We start from the raw sequence: 21,074 nt of genomic DNA, 5'->3' as shown, positions 1-21,074 counted from the left end.
CCTTAAAAGAGAAAAAAGAAAATACATTCTATCAGGCTTCAACCATGCTAAATTTCCTGAATCACTTTTAGTTCTGCATTTTTATAGGCTGCATTTTCTATTTGGGTCAGTGAGATACGGTTGCTAGATTATAATATTTCTTTATTCTTCCAAGAGTTTTTGCAAGATAGACTTAGCTGTAGCCCTAGAGCTAGGTCATTTTCTTGTTCACAAAGAATATGTAGTATGTCACTCAATAAACGTCACTGACTGCAAGGTTCTGGGGATACAATGGTGTGTCGAGGGTCCCCAAGACACAGACATACTCACGTTTGAGTATTTGCTGCAAGCACTCACAGGAATTGGCATCTTGCTGTATTCCCAGCTAAGCCTTAAAGATACATGGCCAGACCTGAAGGGAAAAAAGACCCAGGCCAGAGCCTGGAGAAATCTGCAGGCAGGTTTCCTGCCACTCTCTCCTTCTGAGGAGGGGTCACCCCAGCAATGAGAAAGCGGCACCGCACCTGTGAAGTTTCCGTCTAGGGAAGTCCATTACAGATGCCAAGGCTGAGGCCATCCGTGGAGGCCGGTCACCCAGACACCCTCTGCTGTGCCAAAATTCCAGAGCCGCAGAAGGAAAGCAGGTGTTCAGAATCAACCGCATTGCCTACACCAGCAGATGAGGCACAGCAAGCCGCTGGGATCCTACCAGTGTAAGGACGGGTTTACCTGGCAAGGCCCAGACCCCCGCCTTGCAGGCCTTCCTTCCTTCCTTCCTTCCTTCCTTCCCTCCCTCCCTCCCTCCCGCCTTCATTCCTTCATTCCTTCATTCCTTCCTTTCTTTTTAGACTTACTTATTTGAAAGGCAGAGTTAGAGAGAGGCAGAGGCAGAGAGAGAGAGAGATCTTCCATCCACTGGTTCACTCCCCAAATGGCCACAACGGCCGGAGCTGGGCCTATCCGAAGCCAGGAGCCAGGAGCTTCCTCCCGGTCTCCCACGCAGGTGCAGGGGCCCAAGGACTTGGGCCATTCTCCACTGTTTTCCCAGGCCATAGCAGAGAGCTGGATTGGAAGAGGAGCAGCCGGGACTTGAACCGGGCCCATATGGAATCCCAGTGCCACAGGCAGAGGCTTAGCCCACTACCCCACAGCGCCGGCCTGAAGCAGCTCTTTCTAAGAAGAGCATCTCAGCCTGGCTGTCCACCCTTTCTACAGACAGTTGGCTGCAGTGGTCTCTGCCTTCATGGAGCTCTGTGGAATCGGGGAGATAAAGCCCTTATCTAGCTATTAGGCCTACAAACCTGTGATAGTTCCATGAAGGAGCGGTCAAGGGCACCGTGCCCGCTGTGACTGAAAGATCTGGGCCAGCCCAGAAGTGATGGGAGGCTTCCCAAGGCTTCCCTCTGGTGCCCGGGGAAGATCAGATGTGAGAAGCTCAGAGCATTCCAGCTGAGGAAACAGCACGTCTAAGAGGCAGGTAGCCAGGGTACGACTGGCACGACTGCGGGTCTGGACGGGGGTGTGGCTGCAGAGAGAGGAGGTAGAGCTACAGCCTATGTGGGAAATCGATGAGGAAGGAAATCTGTGGAATCTGGTATAATCTACTTACTGTGTCACAAAATCCGCCTTTCCGACATAAAACCTTTCGCTGTCTAACCTCTTTTGGCAACCCTGATACCAAAAAAAAAAAAAAAAAAAAAAAAAAAGCTTCAATCTCCTAAAATTCCCTTATCATTATCAAAGTTTTATAACTCAATTTATTATTATTAAATTATGTGAGATGTAAGGGAGAAGTGCAACCTTGAGTTAGGATCCCATACTTTTTTTTTTTTTTTAAAAAGGGTTTATTGTATTTAGTTGAAAGGCAGAATGATAGAAAGAGAGGAAGAGACAGAAAGATCTTTCATCCACTGGTTCACTCCCCAAATGGCCACAATAGCTGGGGCTGGGCCAGGCGGAAGCCAGGAGCCTGGAATGCTATCCAGGTCCCGGAGTTGGGTAGCAATGGTCCAGGTACTTGGCCATGTTGCACTGCCTTCTCAGGTGCATGAGCAGGGAGCTCATGAGCGGAGCTCCAGGACCTGAAGCAGCCCTCCAACATGGGATACCACAGCTGCAGGTGGTGGCTTAACTGGCTGTGCTGTAACGCAGGCCCCATGCTCAGATAATTTTATGTATTTCTAGAGGTGGTCTAAATAACTTTAAAGCCATTAACAAGAGAAGAATAATTCGTTCAGTTTTTATTTTCAAAAACCAACTGCTAGGGCTCAGGACTCAGGAACGGACGCGCCACAGTTTTTGCTGTGAAGTTGAGCAGTTTGGTTACTGCATGCCAGAGAAACAGACGTGCAGGCTCTGTGCCAGCGACTGAGACATGAGTCGTTTGCTTCCCTCTCTCGCCTCAGTGTTGTAGACAGGAACAGTAATTCTCAGTCTGGGTTTTGAGATATTCCAGAGCATTTGCAATTATTTTCTGGGTCAATAGGAAATCTTCAAAGCAAAATTAATTTCAGCATCATTGCATGTCCCAACACACAATCTGCAAATCATATATGAGGATACTCTAAAAAGTTCATGGATAATGAAATTTAAAAATCAGCTTATTTTGCTGCAAACATTTTGAAATCCATGCATATGAGGAGTCATCAAAAACTCACGGAATGGGTTGGCGCTGTGGCATAGTAGGCTAAGCCTCTGCCTGCAGTGCCAGCATCCCATAGGGGCTCTTCTTCCGATCCAGCTCCCTGCTATTGTGCCTGGGAAAGCAGTGGAAGATGGGCCAGGTGCTTGGGCCCCTGCACCCACGTGGGAGAGCCAAAGAAGCAGCTTCTTGGCTCCAGGCTTCAGATCTGCCCAGCTCTGGGCATTGCAGCCGTTTGGGGAATAAACTACTCGATGGAAGACTTTCTCTCTGTCTCTCTCTCTGTAGCTCTGCCTCTCAAATAAATAAAATCCTTCAAAAAATTCATGGAAAATGCATATTATGAAAAACTATGCATAGACTTCAAAATGTTTTGCACCTGAATTATTTTTAAGATTTACTTATTTTACTTGAAAGTCATAGTTACACAGAGAGAGGAGAGGCAGAGAGAGAGAGAGAGAGAGAGGTCTTCCATCCGATGGTTCACTCCCCAGATGGTCACATTGGTTGGAGCTACACCGATCCGAAGCCAGGAGCCAGGAGCTTCTTCCGGGTCTCCCACGTGGGTGCAGGGGCCCAAGGACTTGGGCCATCCTCTACTGGTTTCCCAGGCCATAGCAGAGAGCTGGATCAGAAATGGAGCAGCCGGGTCTCAAACCGGCGCCGATATGGGATGCCAGCACTGCAGGTGGCGGCTTTACCCGCTAAGCCACAGCGCAGGTCCCCTGAATTATTTTTAATTCAATTTTCCATGGACATTTTAAAAATACTCTTGTATTTTTGACTGATTAAAGGAAGTTCAGGATTCGAATAGTAAGGATCTGCAGTCCTTCAGGTGTGGGGACAGAAGACTCCTATTTGCTTACTGGCCTTGCTTCCTTATCAAACACTGCAAAGGACAATGAAACATACATAAAGTGATTCTTCCTCCAAGAAGTTTACCAAGGGACACAAACATTTTTTAAGAGTTACATTCTTTTTATATTTATTTATTTATTTATTTATTTATTTATTTTTCTTGACAGGCAGAGTGGAGAGTGAGAGAGACAGAGAGAAAGGTCTTCCTTTGCCGTTGGTTCACCCCCAGTGGCTGCTGTGGCCGGCGTGCTGTGGCTGGTGCACTGCGCTGATCCGATGGCAGGAGCCAGTTACTTCTCCTGGTCTCCCATGGGCTGCAGGGTCCAAGGACTTGGGTCATCCTCCACTGCACTCCCGGGCCACAGCAGAGAGCTGGACTGGAAGAGGAGCAACCGGGACAGAATCCGGCACCCCGATCGGGACTAGAACCCGGTGTGCTGGCGCTGCAAGGCGGAGGATTAGCCTAGTGAGCCGCGGCGCCGGCCAAGAGTTATATTCTTATGAGAACAAAATTTTAGGGCTTAATGGTATGAATTAATCAATGGAGCATTTTTATTAATGAATAATGGTACATGGAAAATTTCTAAAACAGGGAGGTAAATAGGAGATTATTGTACTTTTAATGTTAAATTTTAATTTCCCTCAGCCCCTCCCCATTGGTTTTTTTCCTTGATTATTAACTATTTAAAGTCCCACAATAAATATTCTTGCAGCTTAATCTTGGCACACATTTACGATTTCCTAAGCGTCTAGTTCTAGCAGTGGGTATTGCTGAGGCAAAGAGATTGCAGCATGTTCAGGCTTCTGGTATTCAATTCCAGGTCGGCTTCCAGAAGTTGCACACTTTTTATGTTCTCACCAGGAATGTCCTTTTCCTGCCTCCACTCCAGCTCTGAGCACGCCTGCTTCCTCAAAGCCCTTGACAGCCAGGGCTGTCCATCTGAGTGCAGGATGCACACAACCTGCCGGGCGGGCATGTCCCTGAGTCAAGGTCTCCACCCTCAAGAGATCCAGTGGCCCAGCTGGGAGACAGCCTTTGTGTCGGGGCAGTGCGTGTGCAGAGAGAAAGGGCTTATCTGGAGTTCAGGGGCATGACAGCTGTTGACCTGTTTTCCTTTGGGTTTCTCATGAGGCATTGCTGAGGGATGGGATGTATAGAGGAAACGAGGAAGTGGATGTGTGAGCAGTGGCTGCTGGGCTGTCAGCTAGAGACAGGACAGCGGCTGGATGCTGGGACTCGTATTACAGAAAAGGACCTAACAGAGGGCCCAGGCGACAGTCACCAGCGGAGCTCAGCTGGTGATAGGTGGTGGGGGTTGCTTTTGCTTTCTCTCTTTTTTGTGGGACTGTATCCTGAATTACTTGTACACAGAAAAAAATCCCATGAATTTCTGTAGTTTTCAGTGTGTTGGATTTGAAGGGCCAGTAGAGCCCTTCGAAGTTCAGAGGCCAATGGAAGGTGAGCCTGGGCACAGGTAAGAGAGAAGTTTCTAGTGACAGCCTGAGCATCACCAGTGTCCATGGCTTTGGGGTGTGTGTGGAGGGTGGGGGAGAGAGCGAAGCGGAAGGCCAGAGCCACAGTTGTTCAGGGGAGCCAGTGGAAGGACCAGAAGCACAGCACCACATCTTTCACAAACTGGGGCGCGGGGGGTGGAGGGTGGCTCTCAGAGCTCTCCCAGGGTGTGTCTTTGCTGGAGGAGGAAGAGATAGGTCTTGGGCGCCCCTTGTAACCTGACAGCCACTGCACTAGCAGGTGCTGGGAGGCTAACCCGTCTGCTCCAGGCCACCAAACCCCTCTGCAGGAACACTCTAGGGCTGGCACTAATCTCCGGGGACAGTGCTTGGGATTTCCTAGGAAGACGACAGAAATAGCCACTTTAATTCCACAACTGTGGAAAGACAAAGGTACTTCAGAAAGTTGGTGGAGGGGGAAGCGTGTGGCATAGCAGTTAAGACACTGCTTGGGACGCCCACATCTCATATTGTTGTACCTGGGTTTCAGTCTCAGCTCTGGTTCTGATACAGCTTCCTGCTAATGCAGACCCTGGGAGGCGGGAGGTGATGGCTCAAGTACTTGAGTCCTTGCCACCCACATGGGATACTCAGATTGAGGTCTGGGCTCGCAGGTTCAGCCTGGCTCAGCACTAGCTGTTACAGACATTTGGGAGAGTGAACCAGTGGATGGGCTCTCTCTCTCTCTTCTCTGCCTCTCAAATCTGTAAAAGTAAATATTTTTAGAAGTTCATGGAAAATGAAATTAAAAGAATATTTCAGTGCAAAAATTTTTGAAATCTATGCATACTTGCATACTAGTGGGTCAGACCCTTTTTTTTTTTTTTTGAGAATGTATTTTTTATTCAAAAGGCAGAGTGACAGAAAGGGAGAGCCAGAGAGAGAGAGGGAGAAATCTACCACCCACTGGTTCACCTCTCAAACAGCTGCAACAGCCAGGGTTAGGCCAGGCCAAAGGTAGGAGCCAGGAGCCTCATCTGGGTCTCTCAAGTGCATGGTAGGGACCCAAGTACTTGAGCCATCATCTGCTGCTTTCCCAGGCACATTAGCAGGGAGGTGGACTGGAAGCGGAGCAGCCCAGACTCAAACCAGGACTCCTAGATGGAATGCTGGGGTCTAAGTGGCAGCTTAACCTGCTATGCCACAGCGGCAGCCTCTGGGTCAGACTCTGGATCCCTACAAACATGGCCTGAATTTCCGAGACCGTTTGTGCAGAGCGCCCCCTGCTGGAAGCCTGCAATACTCACACATCCAGAAGTCTACAACTGACTGTAGAGTTGGATTTGGGGAGAGGAAGACGCACCTCTGCTGTAGCAGCTCAGAACTACTGAAAGTCCCTTGAAGTTATCAAGACTCTCCATGTGTGGAAGCAAGTATGGAAAACCAGATACTGCCTCCTACATTAGGTTCTACTTACCCGATGGAGTCGGAGATTCAGAAACAATATGATTTTCTGGAGAAGAGGTCTGGGGTCCCAGCTGGAATGAGGAAGATCAGCCGAGAGGCAGTCAGCCCATTCCTCCTGCGAGTCAAGTGAAGCGAGCCTGCTCAAACACTCCGACTTTTATTTGTATTTAAATGTTGAAAGTTAAAAAAAAACCACACCACTTTTTTGGTTTATTTAATTGGAAGGCAGATAGAGAGAGAGAGAGAGCAAGCTCCCATCTGCCAGTTCACTCCTCAAATGCCCACAATGGCTGGGGGTGAGGCCAAAGCTGGCAGTGGGCGACTGTATTCAGTCTCCCACATGAGTGACAGGAACCCAACTAATTGGGTCATCACTGCTGTCTCCCAGAGCCTGCATTGGTTGGGAGTTGGAGTCGGGTGTTGGAATTGGGAACTGAACCCAGCCACCCCCATGTGGGACATGAGCACCTTAATTCCTAGGCTACACATCCATTCCCCTTCAGATTTTTGCACAAAACCTCCACTGCCTCCAAAACACACTATATACCCGCATTCCCAACTAAATTACTTTTTGGCATTGACTTCCAACTTTCCTTTATATCTTATGCCCTCTAAAAAATAATAAGAATACACATAGCGGACAAATCTGTAAAACATGAAGCCATGTTTATAACTCCAGATCATAAAGTGCACATGATTAGGTACTGCTATGAACCAGAAGCTGCCAAGTTGATAAGGAGTAAAGAAAGGTCAGGCCTTTTTGCAAGTTTTTAAAGTAAGGGTTGAAACTTAGTTCACCAAAGCTTTCAGTGCGAGTGCTGAGGTCACCACATACACAACTAAGATGTGCTAATTTGACCCAAGCAGAACCAACCAATATGGCCAAATCTCACGAGGAACCTTCATATCTGAAGCACTGTATGGGAATAATCCACACTTTTATGGGAAGATGATCCAGGGCAGAGGTGATGTGGTTTGAATTCCTCAGATAACGGGTAGTGTCACGGTCAGGCTCCAGACCACACAGACTCCCAATGTTGACCAGATAGATAAGTGTGCACGCGTAGGTCTTGAAAATGTACTTTTTGGTGCTTGGTGATTTTCCAGAAAGCGCAGAAGAGAAAGTCTTAGTGCTTTTGCAATGTCTGACAATGCAGGGGCAGCAGCCAAGCCTTGGGTGGAGCCGCCTTCACTTGTTCCTTTTCTGTCTTTGTGCTGCCATCTAGAGAGGAAAGGAAAACACGGGTTGTGTGGGGGCGAGCAGAGAAGGCACCTGATCCCCAGCGCCGCCCGCAGCTTCGGCACCAGGAGAGCACACCTGGCTGGCGTGGTCCTGCGAGCGGGCAGTGTGCACCTCTGTGCTAGGAGAAGGCCTCGGGGGAGGAAGGGGCTGCCTCCGTGGCCCTCCTGACATCTCATCCTGGGCTGACACCAGGCTCCTGGACAGCAGGCCAAGACGTGTGTTTTTCTTCCAGTGTTCAAAGGGAGTGAGATACAACGCCATGGTAGGGCGTTAGTGAGGAAAAAAAGCTATCATTTCAGAGAAAAAAAAATACAAGAAATGCAAGAAAAAAGTTCTGAGATGAGTAATTCTTAAACCACTTTCTTCTGTTTCCTTTCCTTTTCTTCCTTTTTAAAAAAGGTGGATCCTTAAAAAACAAACAAAAAAAAAACTGTATAGAGTCTCTTGAGTCATGAAATAGGTAAGCATTGATTTGCTGGTGGAAGAGGTAGCCCTTGATCTCACCCTGGAGAACGCAACTGACCAAGTTTAATTACTGTGAGTTGCTCTCTTAATAGGCACAACATTAAAAATAATTTATTCTGGAACTCGAAGTCACCTAAAACTGTGGCGATGGCAAGCCAGTTTCTCCACCTTAGTGCGCATTACAGGGACTTGAGGCCCTCTGACTACACCCTTCCCAGAAGGCTGTCCCTCCCCGCTCAGCCTCTTCCCCAGCCTAGCCCCGTCTCACCTGCCAGCCGTGGGCCCACCAATAACGGAAACCTTGCCAGGGCTGGGGCTTTTGTCTGTCCTGTGACTGCTTCACTCCCAGGCTGTGCAATGTTTGGCACCAGCTGGCACTTGGCACGTCCTTTTGAAGTGAACCTAACCTTATTCCTGGGCTTTGTTTTAATTTCACACATATTCGGATTAAAACAGACAAGGGTCCTTCGAAAAATTTGTGGAAAATGGAATTAAAATACATGTTCATTTCAGTGCAAAAATTATGGAAATCTGTGCCCAATTTTTTCAGTTTAAATTTTTTTTTTTTTTTTTGACAGGCAGAGTGGACAGTGAGAGAGAGACAGAGAGAGAAAGGTCTTCCTTTGCCGTTGGTTCACCCTCCAATGGCCGCCGCTGCAGCCGGCGCACCGCGCTGATCCTGGCAGGAGCCAGGAGCCAGGTGCTTTTCCTGGTCTCCCATGGGGTGCAGGGCCCAAGCACCTGGGCCATCCTCCACTGCACTCCCTGGCCATAGCAGAGAGCTGGCCTGGAAGAGGGGCGACCGGGACAGAATCCGGTGCCCCAACCGGGACTAGAACCCGGTGTGCCGGCGCCGCAAGGTGGAGGATTAGCCTATTGAGCCACGGCGCCGGCTCTTCAGTTTAAATTTTTCATGAACTTGAAGACCTCTCATATACCTGGATTTCAACTTTTTTTTTTTTTTTTTTTTTTGCCCTGAAATAAAGTTCTCTCTGCATTCCACTTCCCATAAACTTCTGAAGTGTCCTGGTAAGTGTACAGCAACAGTTCCTTCAGCATGTGTGGAGAGCTCAGCCTCCTCTGTAAACCTCATTTGGTGCCTTCTCCCCTACAGACAGGCTTCATTAGCGTGAGACCATCAAAGCAACACTTATTAACGAAAGTCCAGTAAACGCTAAAAAGCTGACTGCTGAATTAAAGACGTGGCGTGCACATGCACCGCAAACCAGCAGCTTTCCTTTCATTCTGGCTTGCACTACTGAGGACAAGCGGACCCGCAGAATTCATTAGGAATAGAGGGAGGTGATGAAACAGAATCAATGTCGTTTTGCCTTTCTTAAAATAAAATTTGCAATGAAGAGATTCCTTTTTTTTTTAACTTTTATTTAATGAATATAAATTTCCAAAGTACAGCTTATGGATTACAATGGCTTCCCCCTCATAACGTCCCTCCCACCCGCAACCCTCCCCTCTCCCACTCCCTCTCCCCTTCCATTCACAGCAAGATTCATTTTCGATTCTCTTTATATACAGAAGATCAGTTTAGCATACATTAAGTAAGGATTTCAACAGTTTGCTCCCACACAGAAACATAAAGTGAAAAATAATAGATGATTTTTTAAATGATGATGAAATCAGATCAGACCTATTGTCATGTTTAATCCCAGTGAGAGTCAAGTTGGGAATTGATCATTTCTTCTTCTTTTTGATCAGCATAGCCCTGACTGTTAATGAACAACTTAATACATTATCCCTCTTAGTAGTTTTTTTTGTCTGTTCTACTTAATATGACTGGTTTAATTCTGTAATTAATACACAGTTATTCTTAAGTGTTGAAATTTAACTGAAATGTGATCCCTGTTAAACATAAGAGTGGGAATAAGAGAGGGAAGAGATGTACAATTTGGGACATGCTCAGGCTGACTTGCCCCAAATGGTAGAGTTAGAAACATACCAGGGGACTCCAATTCAATCCCATCAAGGTGGCATGTACCAATGCCATCTCACTAGTCCAAGTGATCAATTTCAGTTCACAATTGATCATAATGAAAGGACTAAGAGTCAAAGGGAGCACATAAACAAGTCTAGTACCTGCTAATACTAACCGATAGAATAAATAAAGGGGAGAGTGATCCAACATGGGAAGCGAGATACTCAGCAGACTCATAGAATGGCGGATGTCCTAAACAGCACTCTGGCCTCAGAATCAGCCCTAAAGGCATTCCGATCTGGCTGAAAAGCCCATGAGAGTATTTCAGGCATGGAAAGCCAAAACACTCAGGAAAAAAAAAAAAAACACACATTTAAATGAAAGATCTCTGTGAGATCCCAGTGGAAAGAACAGGTCTTCAAAGAAGGAGGTACCTTTCTCTGAAGGGAGGAGAGAACCTCCACTTTGACTATGACCTTGTCTAAACAAGATAAGAGTCGGAGAACTCAAGGGGCTTCCATAGCCTTGGTAACTCATGACTGGAGCATGGGGAGATTACTGAGGCCATAAACAAGAGTGTCAATTTGTAAAGTCAACAACAGGAGTCACTGTGCACTTACTCCTCATGTAGGATCTCTGTCCTTAGCGTGCTGTACATTGAGACTTAATGCTATAACGAGTACTCAAACAGTATATTTCACTCTGTGTTTCTATGGGGGTGCAAACTGTTGAAAGCTTTACTTAATGTATACTAAACTGATCTTCTGTAAAAAAAAAAAAAAAAAAAAAAAAAGAAGAAGAAAAAAAAAAGAAAATGAAGAGATTCCTTAAGGATAAGTAGCCACAAGCAACACAGAGAGTTGTGTGAATAGGAGCCTGGGTAAGCAGGCAAGGAGGAGGCCTGGACCTGAGTGGGTGGGAAGGGAGGGTGCCCAGCTCTGCCATGTAGGACCTCACTCGGGCCATGGGTAAAACAGGGATGCCACCCACCGCGTGGGCTACCTGGAGATGGACTTAAATATTGCCACGAGATTGTTGCAGACACCATTAAGTCCCACAAACATAAACACAGGAGAGCCTCTGGTTACTCTGATGGTCCCAGGGAGTGAATACACTGGAGGAGTTTTTCAGTCTCCTTGTATAAAAACCAGTAAAAATCCCATAGTTGCTTCCATGAGTCAGATGGAGCTGAGGGCAGTGGGGCACCATCCTAGCACACTAAGAGGATGCCCCTCCTCTTGTCCCAGGATGGTGTTCACAGCCAGATGCAGCCAGAGGCCAGAGGTCACTGCCTTTTGGACTGGTCCCAGAGAAAGGGCATTCAGGAGATGCCGTGTGATACGAGGTGGCTGGTCAGGCTGGTCAGCTTGCTGAGAAAGTCCATCCCTAAGGTGTGGGGAGAGGCCGTCCTTCCAGGCTGGTGATGGGGCCGCTCCCAGGAAGTAGCAAAAGTGAAGGGGAAACTGGTGTGGTGGGGTTTGGGAGTCACAGGTCCCGAGTCCAAGTTCTAGCTCAGTTATTTGTTGGTTGTGTGACACTGGACAAATGAGCTGATCTTACCTTCTTCAACTGTAAAATGGGATAAATAATACTATTTGTGCCATGTGGTTTCTGGCAAGATTAGACACACAAATTCACGTGAAAGCTGCTTAGAAAGTTGCAAAGCCAGTGTTGGTTATTACTTTTTGATAATTGTGCTTTGTATTTCTTTCCATTCAAAAGTAATCACACACACACACACACACACACACACCAGACACCACAATAGCCAGTGTGAGCATGTTGGTGTATGTCTTTCCAGCCAAATCGAGGAGATAATTCATCTATAGAGGTTAGAGGAGTGCCTGGTGCGTGGTCAGGACTCCGTGAATGCTAACACTGCAGGTACTGTCCTTCCACGTGTAAAGGGGGAGGGGAGAGGCCCTGAGGGCCAGTGACTGCAGCTGCAGGACACAAAAGGACCCGATGGTCCATTCCCACCCCATAGGCACAAGGCGACTGTGGGCCAACAATGCAGGTGCCCTGTGCGTGGCTTACCAAGTTATGGCAGGAGTGGGATGGCAACCAGGAACAATTCAGCTCCTTGGAACTAATCAGTCCTTTTTGAGCTGAAATATGGTTGATCACTGGAAATCCCTTTTCCTCTTCATTCATCTTTTCAAGGATTAACCTATCTGCTTACTGCTATCATAGGTTTGCATGCAAACTAAACACACCACTCAGTCAGTCTATGAGTATGCATGCCTTTCTCACTTCCAGAGTGCTTTGCGTCTAGCTAAGGCCCCAGAGAAGAGAAATCTGGTTCTGGGAATGGACTTCAGTCCACTACAAAACACACGCAACCCCAAACCCAGTGGACCACGTGACATTCAACCTGATGGAGGAGACTCTTCTTAGGGGCGCACAGCAAGAGAAGTATTAAGCCTTGAAAGACAAAAGGCCCAAGAGCTGAGAGCATGAGGAAAATTTAAACAGAAGATGAATTAGAGGTACAAAAACAGAACGCTGGTCATGTTCAGAAATGTGTATGGTTGGATGAAAAAGGTAGAGGCTTTTGTGTGTGTGTATCCAAGTGGGTTTATAGTTTGCAGAAATATTTTGTGGTTTTCCCAAACTAGCATATTAATCAAAAGGAAAAATGATGTAAATAAGAGAAGCCGAAGGCCAAAGGATTTCAGTAGTTATTCTGTTTTTTGGTACAAAAGAGTCTAAAGACTCTCTAGCTTGAAATTTCTTAAAAAATTTAAAAGGCTAAGACAGATATGTATTTACATACGTGTATACATACAAGGGATCTTTACTAAGTTGAAGGGGAGTGACTATTAGGAAACAACCATGCATAGCTTTCAAAGTTTTTGGTTCCCAAACGAACTTACCTTTTAATTCCATTTTCCACAATTTTTTGAAGTACCTTTGTGTGACTAGGTGTATGTGTATTAATAAGGCCATTTTCCTAATTAGGCTATGTTCCTAATATACTCGCCAAAAAAACAGGGGGCATGTGTAACACCTTTGGTGTTTCCTTTTCCGATTTCTATTTAACTCTTAGTTAATGTTGCACATGGCAAGTGAGATTAGGTTCTGCAGCTCGGAATCAAAGGTGAAGTCAAACAGGCAAGAAAACAGAGCAGCCAATTTCCTAATTCCCACGTAACCTGCGGCTGAATTGTGATGTGGGCCCTATTTAAAGCTTCTGGGAAGACAGGAATTTCACAATCCTTGAGAGCACATATTCTCAACCTTCAGTAACACAGGCTGTGGGCTTACATAGCCTCCAAAGGCCACGCAAAAGCAAACATGTTGGGGTGGGCATTTGGCCCAGTGGCTGGGATGCCTTGAGTCCTGCTAGTCCATTTCTGTATTTAAATATACAAACAGAATGAATAGGAATTTCATAAAACATTTAAAAAGAATACAATAAAAACATGCAGAACTAAAAATTGTAGAATTTGAAATAAAAATACACTAATTAAGGTTACCAGCAAATGAAATGCTACCAATCAAAATAAACTGGAACTACAGCAGGAGGAGCAATCTAAAAGAACAGGAATTCAGTGTCAGGACTATCAAGAGGCCTGGTACACACACAATTGGAGTGCCAGAAACTGAGGGCATGAGAAGAGAGGGGAAAACTATTGCGAAATCTTGGCTAAAAGTTTTCCAAATTTGAGGAAAATTATAAACCTAAAGATTCAAGAAGCTTAACTGACCTCCCAACAAGATCAAAACAAAGAAAACCACATCAACAGATCATGGTCAACGTGCTGAAAACTAGTAAGAAAGCAAAAAATATCTTAAAAGAAGCCAGGTAGACATAATATAAAAATGGAAGAAATTTAAGGATTATCATAGACGTTTCATTGGAAATTATACAAGCCAGAAGGCAATGGTCCTTTAAAAAGATGAAACAAATTGATAAACCTTTATCTGCACTAATCCAGAAAACAAACAAAAAGACACAAATGACCAATATCAGGTACGAAAGAGGAAACCTCACTAAAGACCTACAGACATCAAAGGGATAATAAAAATATGAGCAATTTATACCAAGAAGTTGGGTATACCTAGAAGAAACAGACACAATTCTTCAAAGACAAACCACTAAAGCTGGCACAAAGGAAACAACATTATAACAGTTTATTTATTTATGTTTTTAAAATTTATTTATTTATTTGAAAGGCAGAGTCACAGAGAAAGGAGACACAGAGACACGATCTTCCATCTGCTGGTTCACTTTCCAAATGGCCACAACTGCCAGGGCTGGGCTAGGCTGAAGCCAGGAGCCAGAGCTGCTTCTGGGTCTCCCATGTGGGCAGCAGGGGCCCAGGGACCTGGGCCAACTTCTGCTGCTTTCCCAGGCACACCAGCAGGGAGCTGGACTGGAAGCAGAGCAGCCGGGACATGAACCAGCACCCATATGGGATGCCAGCACTGCAGGCAGTGGCTTAACTTGCTATGCCACAGCACTGGCCCCTAGAACGGTTTCTTATCTATTAAAGGAATTGAAATGGTAAAGAAAAAACTTTTCCAGAAAGAAATTTGAGGCCCAAATAGCTTCACTGGTGAATTCTGCCCAGCATATAGGGAAGAAATAAAACCCATCCCTTATAAACTGCAGAAAAAGGTTATGAAAGATTATTTCTCAACTTATTTTATAGGGCCAATTTTACTGATAGTAAAAATCAGACAAAATCATTACAAGTAAACTATAGGTTAATGCCCCTCATGAACAAAAATCTTTAACAAAATATTAGGAATTAAAACTTAATACTATACAATACTATACAAAATGGAAATAAAAGATAATGGAAGGGGCCAGCGCTGTCGCATAGTGGGTTAAGCCACCACTTGCAGTGCCAGCATCCCATATGGGCGCCAGTTCCTATCCAGCGCCCTGCTAGTGCACCTGAGAAAGCAGTGGAAGATGGGCCCCTGAATCCACACAGGAGATCCAGAAGCACCTGACACCTGGCTTCAGCCTGACCCAGTCCCAGCTGTTGTGGCTATCTGAGGAGTGAATCACCAGATAGAAGATCTCCGTGTGTGTATGTCTCTCCCTTTCTCTCTGTAACTCTGCTTTTCAAATAAATAAAATCAATCTTAAAAAAAGGTAAATGTGCTGATACTTTAAAAAAGATAATAGAGATTCATGGATAATGGAATTAAGAGATAATGTGAATTTTTCACAAATCTTTTGAAGCTCCCTCACTTATATGAAAATAACACACTATGACCAAGTACAGCATATCCCACAAAAGCATAGTTTAATATTCAAGAAATTATAACTCAAATATATATATATATATTTTTTTGATAGGCAGAGTGGACAGTGAGAGAGAGACAGAGAGAAAGGTCTTCCTTTGCCGTTGGTTCACCCTCCAATGGCCGCCGCTGCAGCCGGCGCATCGCGCTGATCCGATGGCAGGAGCCAGGATCCAGGTGCTTTTCCTGGTCTCCCATGGGGTGCAGGGCCCAAGCACCTGGGCCATCCTCCACTGCCACTCCCTGGCCATAGCAGAGAGCTGGCCTGGAAGAGGGGCAACAGGGACAGAATCCGGTGCCCCGACCGGGACTAGAACCCGGTGTGCCGGCGCCGCAAGGTGGAGGATTAGCCTATTGAGCCACGGTGCCGGCTCATAACTCAAATATTAAAAGATATTCCTTTAGTAAAGAAAACTCCATGATCATTTCAAAAAATGTAAAAGAATTAATTGACAAAATTCAGTAACTATTGAAAATAACTCTCTGTACAAATAATAGAAGAAAACTTTCTCAACACACACACAGATGGATAGTTAGAAATCCTGGTATGGATTTAGGAGTTCATGTACAAATCATACACATATAACCACACACAACTGTCCAGCTTTGGCCACTAAGCAATGACACAATAGCATACAGACCTAGAGCCTAATCTTGGTTTCTCAACACTGTTCTACACTAAAATGAACCAGGGACCCTTGAGAAAAGAGGTTGATCTTGTTGCAGGAGTCTGTAGTTCTATTTGCTCGGGCTGGTGTCTCGACCCCAAGAAATGTTGCAGATTTTGCTTCCCATCAAATTTTTGAAATGCTCCAGCTCTTTTAGATGACAATTATTTTTTCGCCCTGGTTCTTTGTCTCGCATCCATGAAGAATGAGGAATGTGGACAAGGAAGCATGAGCAAAGTGAAGGAAGTTTATTAAGCAAAAGAGTAAGTGAAAGAGAAAGCAAAGATGAAGGTGAAAAACCCCAGCAGCACTGAGATGGTTCCCTGAAGGTGGGGGCCAGTGAGTGCTGACTGCTAGGGATTTTCAGGAGCTATGAAGGGGAAGAGGTTCTGAGTACGGACAGGGCAGATGCAAGTGAAGCATTCAGTATAAGCCAGTTGGGGAGCTTGCAGTTTTCTCATGGTGAGCCAGTTAAGGAGTTGGCAGAGCCTGACTGGTTCAGGAGAGATGCAAATGAGGTAATGAGAAGTCTCCAGTCACGGAAGCCCTTCACAGAAGCCAGTTATCTGACCTCTTTCAGGTCCTCTGAGGCTCACCTACAGATGGTAGGGAGCACCCACTCCCAACTTCAGGGCTTTAGCAGGGAAAGTACAAGACGAGTTTGGAAAACCTTGCTGCAGAAGTATAAGGAAGTATTAAAAAATTGTGAAACATATCAAAAAAGGAACAGGAGGCAGTCTGAAGCGTCTCCCATGGGCCCTTCTGGGACAATATGAGCATCAAAATAAATAGTAAATATAATAAGGTAATGTAACCCACCAGATGAAATGAAAATCTATAAGCCCATCCTGACATAAATTCATAAACAAACAAATAAGTGGAGAAGGGAAAACAAGATCAACTTCACTAAAGAACAAGACCAACTGATAAATACAGAATGGTAGAGCCAGAAAAATCAGCAGCACATCTCAACACTATTTGGGTGAACATTCAATGAGAAATAGAACATGAGAACATTTTCCCACAAAGTACCTATTAATTGCAAAGGTAACAAATAATAATTAGCAGGGTCAACTTGTGTGACCAAAGGATCATCCCTGGTATTGGAACACATTGACTGCTGATGTCAGGCACTGAGGAAAACATATTACCTCTGAGGGTGCCCACACTGTGTAACTGAAATTTAATCTGACGGAAGCATTAAGCAAACTAAAGAGAGAACTATCTACCAATCAACATGCCTGTACTCAAAAAATGTCAAGACAACGAACAGCTAAGAAATTCTTCCAGATTTAAAAAAAAAAAAAAAACTATAACAAGAGGCTCCAGTAAGAGTTTTAGATATAAATTTTCCAGAAATAAAATGTTCTTATGCAAATTTAACCCTTTCAGAACACTGGGAAACATGGAAAAGATAGCACAATTCTACACTTTGTGAAAAATCTAGCGGTAACATTGCTTTGGAATACAGATGCAAAACAAACAAACAAACAAACAAAAAACAACAACAACAACAAAAAACAAAATAAAAGCTCTGGAAACCAGATTGGACAAAGACTAAAGCAAGGGTGAGGCATCTGCTGTGCTTTCCTGTATCTGCAGGCAGGTAGGATTCACTGTCAGAACTCTAGTATGGTTTAGTAATGGTAAAAACTCTACAGTCAGGGTCAGCACGAGTGCTGGTTCAAGTCCCAGCTCCTCTACTTCCCATTCCACTCCCTGCGAATAACCCTGGGAAAGCAATGGAAGATGGCCAAGTGCTTGTGCATTCATGTAAGAAACCCAGACGGAGTTTAAGCTCCTGGCTTCGGCCTGTCCCAGCTCTGGCAGTTGCAGCCATTTGGGGAATGAAGCAGTAACTGAAAATTATCTCTGTTTCCTTAACTGCAGCTTTCAAATAAATACATTTTCTTTCCCAATTAAAAAACTTAATAGTCACCTCAATGGATGCAAAAAATACATCTAAAGCCAACCAACATCAATTACCAGTTAAATTTTAAGAGAACTAATTATAAAAGGAAACATCAAAGATGAATATTCTTGATCATTTTAACAACAGCCAGTTTTAGAAATTAATGGTAAAGCACATCAATAAAATCACAAGTTGGCGGGGGGGATGTTTGGCACAGGTGTTAAGATGAGACTTGAGGTGACTCTATCCCATATTGTAGTCCCTGTTCAAGTCCCAGTTCCTCTGCTTCTGATCCAGCTTCCTGTTAATGCACACCCTGGGAGGCAACCAATGAAAGCTCACTCAGGACCCTGTCACCCGTGGAGAAGTTGGGTCTGAGTTCTAGGATTCTGGCTTTGCCCTGACCCAGTCCTAACTATTGCAGGCATTTGCAGGTATATTGCAGTTAATGGAAGATCTTCTGTCTGTCTGCCTCTGTCTTCCCGTCTTTCAGATAAAGTGAAAAGAAATAAATAAAATCACAAATTAGATAAAGATGACTATCGCTACTCCTTAACACTGTTCTGAATATTCAAGCGTTTGCATCAATATAAAAGAGGAATAATTATTGGAAAGAACTGCATACAATTTTTAGAACATTATGTACCTCAGTATGTATTGAAAAAAATCCAGGTAAATAAAATGGAAGTATTTTAGGTTAATGAAGTATAGTAAATTCATTATTTAATAGATAACTATAGGGGCCGGTGCTATGGTATGGCAAGTTGATTCACTGCCTGCAATGCCAGCATCCCACATGGGCACCAGGTTAAGTCCTAGCTGCTCCACTTCAAATCTAGCTCCCTGCTAATATGCCTAGGAAAGCCGTGGAAGATGGCCCAGATGTTTGGAGCCCTGCCAACCATGTGGGAGACCTGGATGAGCTGTTGTGGCCATTTGGGGAGTGAACCAGCAAATGGAAGATCTCTCTCTCTCGCTCTCTGTAACTCTGCCTCTCAAATAAATCAATCTCTTTTTAAATAAAAGATAACTATATAAAAAATTTAAGCCTTTACTATACAATGGCCAGTTAGTAGACACAATTGAAAAATAAGTTCCATTAAGAACCACAAAACTCCTTAGATATACTCCTAAAATGAGGTATCTAAAACCCCATGCAGGTAAAGAACCGACATCAGGGAACATGGTGAGGGGGTTTGAGTAAGCATAGAGTAAGCAAAATAAGTGTTATATGCCTGAACGAGAACAATGAATTTTATAAAGGTGTCTGCTTTCTCCAAATAACTGGGTGTAACAATGAAAAATCCCATTGGAAGTTGCTCTGGGAAGTTGACAAAATAATCCTACAGCTCAAATGAAAAAAGAAACTGGTGAGAAAATAATCAAATTAGTTTTATATCAGAACATATTTAAACATAAATTCTCTAGACTATTAAAGTAACCAAATGTAAACAACAACAACAAAAAAAAGAGGGGGCAGGTGTTTGGTGCAGCAGTTAAGCTACTGCATGACACTGGAGTTCCTGGGTTCAAGTCCCAGCCCTGCTCCTGATGACAGCACACTATGACAAGGGATAGGCTTCCTGCCACCCACGTGGGAGACCTGGATTGAGTTCCTGGCTCCAGACCTTGGCCTGGCTCAGGCTGATGTGGGCATCTAAGGAATGAACCAGTGCATAGGGAGGCGCTCTCTCTCTCTCTCTCTAATAAGATAAATAAAAAATTTTTTAAATTAGAAGAAAATATAGTAATTAGATTTCCTCTAAAGAGGAGCGTCCAAGTGCAACATCTATGTGAAGGTTAAAAAAAGTGTGTGTGTGTGCGTCCTCTTAAAAAAATAACAACATCTCCATGTCAAAAGATGACAAACAAAATGAAAGGCAAATGACAAACCAAGAAAAGAAAATTACAAGAAACACAGTAGACACAAATGAACATCCTTAAGCTATAGAATATTTTTGGTCAATAAGAAAAATACTGATACTCTCATAATTTAACAATGCACACAGACAATTCTCTGTAAGATGACAATTGATGAGTAAACATGAAAAAATGCTCAATATCATTACTAAAAAGGAAGTGTGAATTAAAACTTCAGAAAAGTACCTTTTTTCCTCTTATATGCAAAGATAACATTCAACATTAACAGGTGGCATCAAGAGAGACTGGAACTTATTCAGAGTGCAAGACTCCATTAGTGGGGCCCGCGCTGTGGCATGGTAGGTAAGCTGTCACCTGTAGTGCTGGCATCCCATATGGGTTGGGCCATCTTCTATTGCTTTCTGAGACCATAGCAGAGAGCTGGATTGGAAGTGGAACAGCCAGGGCTCAAACTGGTGCCTATATGGGATGCCACTGCAGGCAGTGGCTTTACCCTCTTTGCCACAGCGCTGGCTCCATTGAAAAAAAGATTTCTGAAACCTAAAGTCTTTTAAAAAGCAATGCATCCAACAATTTCGCTAGCCACTTTGTCTCACTGTGCTGAAAAGCACACTGCTACAGCTACTGTGTGGTGAAGCTGCACGAAGTCACAGGCACGCACTCAATCACTGTCACAGGTCAGTTTATTAAGGAAACTGTGAAGCCGTACGTTAACGTACTCACTTGATCACTTTTCACTACAGCAAATGATACTCCAAAGGCCACAGCTGTGGATTTACACAATGACATTCCCATATTTTGTTCAGAAATACAAAAATAAAGTGTTCAATGAAACCTGAAAACTGCCGGCTTTGGTTTTTGTTTTTTTTTTTTTTTCCCCCAAAAGATAGTGCCTAAAGTCAGGAAGTACAGTGGCATTGAGGCAGACGAAAATGGAGCATTTGAAAAGCAAGTACTTGTGCTAGCTTTCATTTTCAAAGTTCCAAATCTTTCATTTTTTTTTTTTACTTTTTGCACCAAAGAAGGACTCAATACTTTTCATTCCACTCTTGTCAACTTTAGCCAAAGCCTTCTGAGCTGCGGTCATTTTGCTATTTTTCTGTTAATGAAAATAAGAGAAGAAAATATCGTTACGAATGTAAGCATTTATAAATCATACTTGCAAACCAAACAAGACTGGGCGAGTCTGGCGGTTCACTGAGGGAGGTAAGCGACCAGCTTCTACCATGCTGCATCGGGAGAAAAACAGCTCTGATTTCTATTCAGAATACAGACCTAGGAGACAGAATGTGTTAAGACCAAACTGCCGCCTTCCA

At 44.4% G+C, this 21,074-nt stretch overlaps 1 protein-coding gene across 2 annotated transcripts in view; it reads right to left on the bottom strand.

The window, feature by feature from the left end:
• Nucleotides 1–7,042: 7,042 nt before the first annotated feature.
• Nucleotides 7,043–21,074, bottom strand: part of RNASEH2B (ribonuclease H2 subunit B) — an 86,839-nt gene continuing 72,807 nt past the window's right edge. Inside the window, exon 10 of one of the 2 annotated variants that reach the window (XM_017350303.3) lies at nt 7,043–7,619. In XM_017350303.3, the coding sequence (XP_017205792.2) occupies nt 7,587–7,619 (33 nt within the window). In that variant the 3' untranslated portion in view covers nt 7,043–7,586. Of the gene's footprint in view, nt 7,620–20,423; nt 20,858–21,074 lie in introns of those variants that run through there. The other variant, XM_017350301.3, reaches the window with a different exon arrangement.

This window comes from Oryctolagus cuniculus, chromosome 9, assembly GCF_964237555.1.
Source record: "Oryctolagus cuniculus chromosome 9, mOryCun1.1, whole genome shotgun sequence".
NCBI lineage: Eukaryota > Metazoa > Chordata > Mammalia > Lagomorpha > Leporidae > Oryctolagus > Oryctolagus cuniculus.
Note: the sequence above shows the minus strand (reverse complement) of the source record. Positions and strands in the feature narration are given on the sequence as shown.